The sequence below is a fragment of the Chiloscyllium plagiosum genome, chromosome 3 (genome assembly GCF_004010195.1).
Source record: "Chiloscyllium plagiosum isolate BGI_BamShark_2017 chromosome 3, ASM401019v2, whole genome shotgun sequence".
Lineage (NCBI taxonomy): Eukaryota > Metazoa > Chordata > Chondrichthyes > Orectolobiformes > Hemiscylliidae > Chiloscyllium > Chiloscyllium plagiosum.
Window position 1 is genome coordinate 109,157,051 of NC_057712.1, and position 12,027 is coordinate 109,169,077.

The following is a 12,027-nucleotide window of genomic DNA, read 5'->3' on the forward strand; positions in this document are numbered from 1 at the left end:
ACATGCAGGTCCTTGGCCTCCTCCATCGCCAGACCATGGCAACACGACGCCTGGAGGAAGAGCGCCTCATCTTCTGCCTAGGAACCCTCCAACCACAAGGGATGAATGCAGATTTCTCCAGCTTCCTCATTTCCCCTTCCCCCACCTTATCTCAGTCCCAACCCTCAGACTCAGCACCGCCTTCTTGACCTGCAATCTTCTTCCCGACCTCTCTGCCCCCACCCCCTCTCCGGCCTATCACCCTCACCTTAACCTCCTTCCACCTATCGCATTCCCAATGCCCATCCCCCAAGTGCCTCATCCCTACCTGTTATCTTAGCCTGCTTGGCACACTCTCCTCATTCCTGAAGGAGGGCTTATGCCAGAAACGTCGATTCTCTGCTCCTTGGACGCTGTCTGACCTGCTGCGCCTTTCCAGCAACACATTTTTCAGCTCCTAACAATCAATGTCAAAAAGGCACCAGGAGAAATATAACAAAGATTCTATACAGTTTCACCGAGTTAGTTGACATGTATGGCATAAAGTGGTTTAATAATAAAAGAGAAAGAATATAATATTAATACTGATCCTTTCACAAATTGCATATTTCCCAAATCTCTTTAAACATTATTAAAACTATTTTGCATTTTTGAAATGTAGTTACTGATATAATGTAGAAAAAGCAGCAATTATGTAGCACACAGTGAGCGCCCACTGCCAGCAATATGGTAATCATCAAGTCATTTTTTTTCTTATTCTGTTGGTTCTTAGGTAACTGTTGGTCACGACACAGGGGAGAACTTGTCTATTTACCGTTATGGTATCTTTGTTGTTATTCTGAGCCAGCAAACCTGTACACAGCTTAGTTCTTCATCTGGAAAATGGCACTGCTGATAGTGGAACACTCCCCTGGTGTTGTACATAAGTGTTAACTTAGGTCTTGTGCTGAAGTCCCTGGAGTGCAACTTGAACCCACAACTTTCTGACTTTGAGGTGTGCTCTTGTGGAGTCTTGGTTGACATGTTAATAATAGCCAAATCTGTGCATTTAATGACCAGACCCCTGGTCCAGTTGGCAATTTGCTGACTAAAAATGACTGATAAGAAGTTTTTGTCCCAATTACTATCCAGTCACCCATGTGAAACTTGTGTGTGTGGATGGCAAATATGTACAGGATTGGGATTCAGGGCTATTAGGAAGGCACCAAGGGAACACTGTGGATTAAAAACACAAATGTGCTGGAGCAGGTCAGGCAGTATCTGTGTAGAGAGTAAAGTAGGGTTCATGTCATAGGTCACTGAACTGCAATAAAATAATTTCATGTTTACTATCCATTGCAATTAATCATAAAGCAGAAAGGAGAGTGTCACGTGTCTAAAGTAGAAATTAAACAGGCAAAGAGACGATCACTTATTTGTGGAAATGCAAAATACAAAATAATAGTGGTCAACTGTATAGTTGACTATAATGAGAGAAAGAGCTGGTTACTCGACACCATAATCTCCCCATTGTTTATAGATGCTCATGAAAATACACAATGAGGCTTCAAGCCATGCTTGTACTGTGTAGCCTGCAAGTTACCTTTAGAATACTGCTGCCTTTTGATGGCCACATAATGTGTGCAGCTCCTCCTGCTGCCTTGTCTAAGCACCTGTACCACCAGAGCTGATCTTAACCTCAAGCAGGTGAGGATCTGGCTGAGAATATGTTCCACTCTGGTTCTCCTAAATCTCAGGCCCAGCCCAACCCACACCTACATGCCACTGGTCAGACGTGGTACAAAATGAAGACTCCCCAGCACTGAATTAAATTGACAGAACTTTGGATATGTCTCTCCAGAGGGGTTGGGGATAGGCATGTCTGGAGATATGTGAAGTTTTACCCTTGACCTGCTCTCCTGTTCCCCAGGAACCAGAAAGAAAGGCTTTGCACTGTCCCTTTTATCTGAGGACCTATAGACAACAGGGGTTCTATCCACTCTGTGGATTAAAGGGGCTTTTAGAAACCCTACAATATTGAAGTGGAACTCCCGTTGCTAATCCACCTAACCTGAAAATCCCTAGACACTATAGCATGGACAGTCTTCCTAACCTGCACATATTCGGACTGTTGGAGGAAACCCGCATAGACACAGGGCAAATGTGCAAACTCCACAGTCAGCTGAGAGTGGAATTGAATCTGCGTCTCTAGCATTGTGAAGTAGCGGTGCTGATCACTGAACCATTCTCTCCACTCTATCGACTGAAGGAGTTTGAAAGACAGTTTCAAAAAGGTCTTCTATTGTATGAATGCCAATTTACAACAAATTGACACACTTTCCTCAAACAGTGTCAGGAATGACGACTTAGTGTGAGAAGTGAAACATTCCCACTGGGTGGAGGGAACCTGTACTGTACTGATTTGTTTGGGGGGGAGGGGGTTAAGATACATTGGTGGGTGAGCAGAGAGAGATCTCCTCTATGTCTGGCCTGTACATACCCATTCCAGGTGTACTCAACATTGTCAGTAGGTCCAAATAAAAAATCATCTTTTGCTTTGTAAAAAAGGCTGCCTTTCCCATTTGTTCTCGATATCACGGAGAGAGTTTCCTGTGGGGCCTGCCCAGTGCCTGCCCAAAGTAACCATTCTTTATAGATAAGTCCAGGTGGGAAGAGCTGGTAAGATGTAGAGGCATCTCATGTGTACTTGGGTTTTTGGGAGAACAGTCGGGAACAAATGTTCCAGTTCTGAAGAAGGGGCACTAGACCCGAAATGTTAACTCTGCCTTCTCTCCATAGATGCTGCCAGACCTGCTGAGCCTTTCCAGCAATTTCTGTTTTTGATTTCCAGCATTTGCAGTTCTTTGGGGATTTTGTTTTTTTGTGAGCTGCTTTATGAAATATAGCTGAGCCCAGTGTGTGGGAGCCGCTCGCCCGCACCATCTACAGGGCGGACACTGTACTGCAGGCAGCAGTGCAGATCTGGGACATTGCTGTCAAACGGGCTCTCATCACTCTTGCAGCCCGCTCAAATCCCCTCAAACTCACTGCCGGCACAAAATCAGCTATTTCCGTGGAAGAGGCAGAATTGTTAAGGTCAGGCCGTTCAGTCCCGCATTCCGGCTGGACCATCCAAACTACGCAAGTTGCCTCCATCTAATCACACAACTCCCAGTCCCCAGAACTTTTCCTTCCCCACCGAACTTGCTATGTATAGGCGATCATTTCATGGCCTCGTCCTTGCTCCTTCAGTGATTAAAGAAATGTTAACACCAATCTGCTAAAATAGGCAACGTCAGCCCTCCCTGTCTGAGCCCTGTACTGATTCCCTGTCTCTTGTCATACAGATGGCAACAGAACACAGAGATTTAATAGGAAGGAGGTCACAAAAAAAACTGGGAGATTTAGCTTCAAACCTCATTTGGTGCAGGACAGGAGTGATGCTTTCCAAGGAGAGTGCATGTGTGCAGTCACTCAGGAACCAGACAGCCCTGTTCAGATTGGGTCTGCTGGCATGCTGTTGCCGAGGTGGGCAATGTTTTTCTTCACACCTTCACAAAGATGCTGACGGGGACCAAAAAACAAGGCACAGTCACTGGGGTGCTGCAATGCTCACCTTGCCCGCTAACATCTCTCCCTCTGTGCTGGTGGACGGAGAAGAAGCTAAGTTACTATCCTGGCATGTGGTACAGTGGTACTGTTCCCTACCAGGGGACTCGCTTTCAGGTCCAACCTGCTCAGGACGTATGTCATAATATCGCTGATTAAAAATATGCATGGCTTTGCTGTTCAAGCCCCAAGCAAGTCATTCAGGCCACCTACGTTCAACACAGTGGGTCAACTGATTTACACAGAGCTGTCACTCCAGCCTAGGTAACTTTCATAGACTCTGCTTTTACGGAGGATCTTATTCACCTATACTACAAGAACGATTACACTTCCAAAGGATTCTATTGACTGGGCGGCACTTTGAAACAAACTGGAGCAGCAAAAGGTGCAATAGAACTGTAAGTTCTTTCTTTCAACGCACACACCTTTAACATGCTAATAGGACCCAAGATGTCTCACAGAATTGTCAACAATTAAAATGTCCTTAATTTGTTGGCAGTAACCAAGCATTAAAATCTTTAAGCTCCAGTTATGCCTTTTGAAGCTTTTTATTTATCTTTCCCATCCACCTCAGTATGCACCCCACTCACCCAAAAGCATGACTTTGTGTTTCAAAATCATTTTTAGTAAAGTGACTCTCTAGCTCCTCCAGCGGTTCGGGGAATAACACTATCATCTGGTCAAGATGTTCCTCAAATTTGATCCTCAGTATTTGCTAAGTTTTCTGACATAGGTCAAAAGATCAGATTAAAGTCACCTTGGGTTTTGCGGCAAATGTTATGAACTCCGTTTTAAAATGTGCGAGTGCTCCCATGGCGGACAGTTTTATGCTAGGCTTCCATTTTCTACCCATTCCGACCGCTTCCTGTTGGTCAAACACATTGTCTGTTCTCACCTTTTGATCTCCCAAGTAAAGACTGGCCACCCGAATGCGAATCTGAACCGTCATTTGAGGAGGCAGTTTTCAGTCGTTGTGGACTGTAATAAGGATGAACCTGTCGGAAATTCCCTAGGTGTTAAAAGAACATATTGAGCACTTCAATTTTAAGAAGAGTGGAACTGATCTACTTCTTGTTTCTTAAAAAAAAACTGAAACTCAAACTCTTTGACATATATGAAAGATTTCTAGTGAAATTTCATCATGAGTGTTAACCTCTCAAAGTGAAGGAGGTGACTTTTTCAGAATTCAGGCTCAGGAAGCTTTACCGTTCTCTTTCTTTTATATTTCTATAAAAATACCCAAACGTATTGTGGTCACAATTTGTGCATTCTCTGTGCTTTCTTTAAAAAGAAATTTCCCTTTCAAACTAGATTCCACGCAACTGCTTTTGAGAGAGAACTTCTTTCAGTGTTTGATGGATTGAACAAAAAAAACACACATCTGAGCAGTGTTGTAACCGCTGTGTGGTTTTTAAGTAGAATCCTGCTTTATCACAATCAGGCTGCCAGCAACAACAAAACGAAGATACCAGCAAATGTTGGCAATGTTAAGTCATCATTTACTGTAGAGACTGCCTGATTTCCAGGAAGTGACTAGCAGAGAGATGTTGTGAATGATGTCGCAGGGCTCCGTGTGTGTATAGATGTGTGAGAAATGCAAGTAGGGAGAGGGAGTCCCTGGTGTCCTGTCATCAACAACACCCCCCCCCCCCCCAACTCTGTCTCCATAGCCACCTCCTTCCACCACTCCCCCCCCCCCACCCCCCAACCTTTTTTTTAAATATTCTTTCCTGCACCCAGATGATTTCTTTTCGAGATAGCTGATAGCTCGTGTGCACTTCGGAGGCTGAAGTCTGTGTGACATCTGTCAGTTGGTGAACAACACTGATAGCCATCAAAGGACCTACTGGGGGATCTCTTCAGCTTACTGTGACCATGCAGCGATTCATAAAGTACTGCAGACTTGGTATAAATCAGCAAAAGTAATAATGCCATGTGAACTGCGAATTGATGAAGATAATTTGAAATTTTCATTCGAGATGTGAGGGAGCTGGGGAGAGAGAGAGAGAGAGAGAGAAAGTCTGTTTCAACACTGGCTGACAGACTACATCTTTATTGCCACATATGGAAGTGTGTTATCAGTGTTGCTGTTGGGAGGACAGGGATGGTGAAGGAAGTGAAGTGTCTGGTTTGTTTTGTAAGGAGAAGCTGGAATGCAGGTTCCACATTCCCAATAGTAAACAAATGGGGCATTGTGTCCCTTCATCACAGGACGTCCTTCCTACAGCCCAGTAATTGAGGCAGACAGGAGGAAGAGACTGATATGGGGTTTAAAGACAGTGAGTAAAATCACTTCAACCTCTCACGTCCCACAGGAGCATCTCTGCTGCACTCAACTGTTTATCTGATGAGGTTTGCAATCTTACCATATCTTTTCCTCTTCCCACCCCCTCCACCTTCAGCCCACCCCCAGTTCTCTCCAGCGCTATCCTTCCTTGTCTTGCCTTCCTGCGATTAAGTACTTTAGATGTCTTTTAATCGTGTGCATTCGCTTTCCCTTGTATTATAACAGCTTCTTGTAGTTCTAGTTAACCCCTTTCAGTCAAGCTTAAGTCAGGGCTATGTGTATGTGTTTAATGTTTGGATGACTCAGGACTATTTACAAAGCTAATTTGTATGTGGACCGATTGCAAAACCTCAGAGGCGTCTTCCTATTTCCAAGTCATTTCTGGTAATTCTTACGAGACAAATGTGTTCAGTATGTGCTGGTACTGACAGAGTTAAGACCAGGAAATGGATTAGTAGGAAAAGGAGTTGCGGGAGTTTACTTTGGTTCCTTTGTGTGCCTCTCAGTCAGGAACAAAAAAGCGCAGTTGAAAGGACGTATCACGTACCTGGTTGGCAACACCGACTTATTTACATCTGGAAAAGCTGCCTGCTCAGTTTGACTTGCCTTTCCAAACACACCTCAAGAATCGCATTTTACGTTAATTTGCTATTGGCTGCTGTGCTGTTGATGTGTGTTCAGGTACAGATCCCGCCCCACAACCAGCAGGTCTCGACAGCAAGCTCTTGGCAAGTGAATCATCAGATTAAGTTATTAATAGGAAACTTGAAAGAGGGAGGAGAAAGGAAGAGTCACTTTGGTTTGTACTGACTGAAAGTTTCACTGCAACAATCAAGTATTCGCAAGAGGCATGAGCCCGGCACCTGTCAGAGGAGCAGTGCAGTCTGATCTCTGCAAGTGTGTTTATCCTCCAGTACAAAGCTGACAGTGCCAGTGAGTACGAATGGTAAACAATTGATAACAACATTGGCTGGACTCTTAATTCCAGTGTTGTTCTTTCTGTTCCCTTTTTAAAATACTTTCTTTGTGTTTTGTATCTTTCTCCCTCTCACTTCATGCATTCTGCCTCTCTGTATTTGTATCTCTTTCTGTCCTTATTTCCATCTCTTGCTCTTCCTTATTTAGTTGAAACAGCTATGTTGCTGCTTTCCTCCAAAAGCCAATTACTTGATTTCTGATCGTTGGCACGTCTGTAGCATTGTGGAATTTTACCCCCAAGACATTTTAGTAAACGCTTCCTAGGATATTTAAAATTTATCTTAGGAAATGGAATAGCTGTTTAAATCTAATCATTCGAGTGCATCATTTACTGCTTGGCATTTTGAAGCCATAGCCTCAGGCCCATTTTCTATGAATCACAGGTTGTTGCCTTTGTTAAAAAAACTTTTAAAAACTTAAGTCGAAAGTCTGATATGGCAGTGATATTTGGTTGTTGATGGTGACTGAGACAGGTTTAGTTGCTGTGCTGATGCTGCCAGGACACAGAGCATCTGCCTACCCAGAGGATGAGGAGACGTCACGTTGTTTTTTCGGATGTTATTTGCTCCTCTGGATTGCGCTGGGAAAGTTCAAGCTTCCCCATTTGGAAAGAGTAGCAGGTTCCGCTGCTGTCGCACACTGTTCCATATTTAACTCTCCGATGTAGATAGCAGCTCCTTCCTTTTCCTCTGCTTGTTTGTGACACTTTTTCTGAAGAGCTTTTCCAGCACTCCCACCCCCCACCCCCCCCCCCCAGTGCTCCTCTCCACCACCCCTCCCGGCACTCGGCCATGACCTACGGTCCACTTGGAATCACAGCAAAAGACTTCCTGTGATACAGGCTGTGAATTTGTTTTCCAAAGTGTGGGTGGAAGGGGAATATTGAGGTAGAGAGGGAGAGAAAAAGAGAGAGAGAGAGAGAGACAGAGACAGACAGAGACAGAGGATGAAGTGCTCAAGCCAGGGAGATACACATACGCTTATTTCACATTTAAAGTTTACCCACCCTCTCAGCTTTGCCATCAATATTCCGCTAGTGGCTTTGTTCCAGACTAGATTACAGCATGTGAGACGACCAAACATTTTAGTTACAGACTGCTTTGATGATTACTCAAGTACTTTCAACAGCTAAAGCTATGGCAAAAGTGCCCCAGTCTGCTCTATTAGTCACACACACTGTCTCAGAGGAAACCACAGAATGCGGACAATCGAAATTAAAAAAAAATATTTTTTTCTCTTCTCCACCTCCCCCCCACCCCCTTCCACACATAGGCTTCCCCACAAGGTAGTTTGGATTGTTGCCTCTGAAGCCTGAAGCAAGAAGAGAGTGAGAGAGCGCCTGCAAACGTGCAGGAGGAGTGGGGGGGGGGAAATGAAAATGGATGTGGAAGATGTGGACATGACCCAGTGGACAGAGGCTGAATTTGAAGAGAACTGTACCTACATTGTAAATGACCAGTCCTGGGAGCCCATGGTGAACAGTGATCTAACACATGCTCAAGCATCCCTGCCCCGAAACCTAAAATTCAAGTATGCATCTCACTCAAATGAGGTAAGACTGATAGTTTTCTTCAAATGTTTTGCATTTTCCTGTTATAATGGTACTCAGTAAATGCTTCCGAGTGTCTGATCTGAAGTGCTTGTTGATTTTCATGTTCAACTGCTCCTGAACCGTCCAACTCTAAATTTGAAATCAAACAAGGAGAAAATAGTCATTAAGTATTCCAGTGGACAGTGTTGTCAGAAATTGCAGGGAAGTCACATACATTCATGAGCACATCCAGCAATATGGCAATGTGTTTAAATGCCACTGTAAACTGAGGAAACCAAAGTGCACTTGAGACATTTCCAAATTGTTTTGAAAAGGTACCAGCTCCATTCTGCTAGAATATCTCATTAATTTAACGTGTCACTGTGTTAATTCATTGATATGTTAACACAATGCATTTTTTAAACAGTGCACTCCAGTAGTTTCTGGGTGGTCAGTAAGTGCTTTGTCTCATTAATCTATGACAGGCAGCTAATGTGTTTTTCATATATATGTGTATATAAAAAACATGTATACTTGTATATTAGGGATTATATATAATTAATTGAGCAAGATTAGAAACATCAGCGTATTCCATTGCATACAATAAAAAACTGTCGAGTAGCAGTGCCAAATGTATGTGTCCGTGTGGATACACATATGTTTGAAAGTAGATCTTATGGTTTTCGGTAAATTAAGTTCTAAGCCTGTACAGAATGTAACAGTCTGCTGCCAGTAAACCTCTGTGCACATAACTCTATCTATTGTCAGGAGTTGTGTGCATGTTCCTCTGCATGTAATAGAAGATATCAACAGTTGTACTATTGGATAATGCTATGCGTACATTGTTTGCAGTTAAGATGAAAAATAAAGCTGTGTGTATATTCATATGTAGAACAGTACAAATATGTGAAATCATGGATAATGCTGTGTGTGTTTAACAGTAAACAAAATATGAGTAATAAATATCTGTTGCTGTTCATAACAGAATATAAAAGTCTTGATAAAAGCAGGGATGAGATACTCTAGGTATGAGGATAAATTGGAGATGGTGGTCAATATCTGCAGGAACAGTGAAGGCTGAGGAGATTTAATCAAGTTTTTTTTATTACAAAGGACTTTGGTGAATAGGAGAAGTTATTTCCCCTGGTAGGAAATAAGAACGTCAAGGGATCATCAGTTTAAAATAGTCATAAAGAGCGATGGGTGGGAAGTAGTTAAGGAGGATGGAATGCCCTGCCTTAGTTGACACAATAGCATTGCACATTTTAAAGAAAAAAAGTAGATAAAGGTGGAAGTGGAGAAAAGTGCATGGCTATGGGCAGACAGCAGGGCAGGGAGATCAATTAAAGATTGATACAGCAAAGAGCTGGTTACGGCAGAATGGGTTGGATGACCAGCTTTTGTTCTGTTGGGTACCTATGGTTTAGGCAGTGAGTGACGCATGTGTGTAACGTTGTATGTGTACTGGAGCACAGGGAGAAATGATCACTGTATTAATGGCACATTTCCCAGTTGGTAATAGCAGGCTGAACAACATCCTTGATTCCCACAGTTTACTTGAAGTACTCCTCAGTTCTTTCAGCACTTGCAGGAAGCGCAAAGACAGCCGAGACATTTAACTGTAGTGATTTATCGGAGCAAGCGATGGGTCAGAGCTGCAGCGTGGTGTGCTCGCTGACCAGCTTTTTTTAAATCAGGTTCATAAGTTTACACTCAAAACAGGTCATTGCTGAAGTGGGTGTATGCATGTTGTGGGTACAAGTCAAACTCATTTTACTACTTTTGACACTTTTTTTGATGTTACATGCAAAGTGTTTCATTTGAAACAGGATTTAGCTGATTTAGCTTATCCTCAGATATTTTATATTTGGCTGTTGAGTACAGTCATAGAGTTACCTTCAGACATAGAATCGTTTCTCAGCAGAACTACTTAGAGCAGTTCCTGGGCTGTGAAGGATGTTTTAACAGGACTGATTGACCTATAAATGCATTTCCATATGTTTGAGAAACAGTAAAAAATGAGATCGATGCATGTGCCCTCTGCCAACATCACATAGACATTGTGAACCTTGAACAGGATTTATATTTATGCTGGTCCGAAGTTTATTAGTGGACAAAGTTTTGGTAGCTCACCTGTGTGCATTTAGAGAGGTGAATCCATCCTTTCAATGTGAGAGCTTTACACCCCACACTGTGATCCTGAGAGAAAGAGAAAGGGATGAAAATTTGAAGTGAATGGAGCAGCTATTGTAAACTCTCTTTGGAGTGCAGTTATGTAAAGGAAATATCTTATCTTCTCAATGACCCTCTGCCTGTGGGCAGGCTAAGGGTGACCTAGAGTACCCACTGCCTCTTCCCAGCGCACCTGAAGTAATGTGAGTGAGGCAAACCTGAGACTGCAAAGCTTTCTCTCTCTCTCTTTCCCTTACACACAATTTATTTGCTATTCAGTGAAGTACACTTTATCCTTTTAACTGTGACAGTCTGGCCTTCTTTTTAGAGAGATGTGAGCTATGGAGTTATCAGGGATGGGAGAAATGGAGATGGAGAGAAGAGGCAGTTTCAGAGAGCTAGGGGGAGGGCTAGATGAGGGTCAAGGTGAATCCCCTGTAAATTTAAAGGGGAAGGGAAACCAGTAGAGAGTTGTTTATCCCAGGCCTGTGCCTTCACTCAATGTTACAGTAACAAAAATGGGCATTATAACTGACATTTTCTACCAAGTCATAGGGAGAATTTCTACTCCTTCCCTTCTCTTTCCTCCCACCCCTCTCAAATGCGTGGGCGAGGTTGCTCTTTATAAAAAAAAAAGAGAATAAAAAAGCATTGAAACTTCTGATCTCTGAATAACACCAGTGTAATTTGAAAGAGCCCTTTTGAACAGCCTGCAATTTTTAAGAAAATGTACCTACATATCACTAACTTGTACACTGTAATCACCATTTACTTTGCAGACATTTAATTAATAACTTGGAAGTTGTTCCCTATGTAAATAATTAAAGTAAATTGAGTTAATGAAGACTTGGCTGGGCTGTTTTTTGTCTGCGAGACAGACATAGGCAGGATGTCTTCACTGACCTACCCCTCTGACATAGATAGATGCTCCACACAGGGAGAAGGGTCAGGGTTACCATAAACCACCAAGAGGAATGGCTTCTGCAGGAGGAGATATGAAGCATGAAAGTGTCAACGCTTTCTACCTGTTATCCACGGTGTGTTTATACTTGACAGACACCACCGTGCCCCGCCATGATTCATTGGGACTGTGGTCTGCCGGATTGGATTTTTCAGGGACAGCTGTCAGGACTGGCCTAATGTAGAGTTGAAAGCTGGTTCAGTTGATTTTAAACAGCCACCTTCTAGTGTTGCCTGTCAGGCTGTGCACTGATCTTCAAAAAAGGAAGGGGGCAGGGTAACATGTTCTAGGCTCAAAGGGTATACCAACTGAGTAAGCAGCTTCAGTGGTGATTGTGCAGGAACATCCAAATGAGGAGCAGAAGGAGGCCACTCAGCCCCTTGGTCCCACTTCACCATTTGATTAAAGTCAGGCTGATCCAGTAACTCTGCATTCCTGCTTATACCTCATAGCCCCTCACCTCCTTTCTTACCTAGAATCTAATTACCTCTGTCTTAAAAATATTCGATGACAGCTTCCACCAGCTTTTGA

General features: G+C 43.2%; 1 protein-coding gene and 1 long non-coding RNA gene across 6 annotated transcripts in view; one reads left to right on the forward strand and one right to left on the reverse strand.

Annotated features, from left to right (window-relative positions):
- The window catches only part of LOC122548416, a 30,792-nt gene extending 24,304 nt beyond the window's left edge, over positions 1–6,488 (reverse strand). The window contains exons 1-2 of the long non-coding RNA XR_006311230.1: positions 6,402–6,488; positions 4,463–4,576 (exon numbers count right to left, since the gene is read on the reverse strand). This is a non-coding gene — a long non-coding RNA (uncharacterized LOC122548416). The remainder of the gene's footprint in view (positions 1–4,462; positions 4,577–6,401) is intronic.
- Positions 1–12,027, forward strand: part of prdm1a (PR domain containing 1a, with ZNF domain) — a 93,580-nt gene that overhangs the window by 54,177 nt on the left and 27,376 nt on the right. Inside the window, exons 1-2 of one of the 5 annotated variants that reach the window (XM_043687038.1) lie at positions 5,354–5,473; positions 8,105–8,384. In XM_043687038.1, the coding sequence (XP_043542973.1) occupies positions 8,205–8,384 (180 nt within the window). In that variant the 5' untranslated portion in view covers positions 5,354–5,473; positions 8,105–8,204. Of the gene's footprint in view, positions 1–5,353; positions 5,474–5,571; positions 5,847–6,685; positions 6,801–8,104; positions 8,385–12,027 lie in introns of those variants that run through there. The other 4 variants (XM_043687039.1, XM_043687035.1, XM_043687037.1 and 1 more) reach the window with 4 other exon arrangements.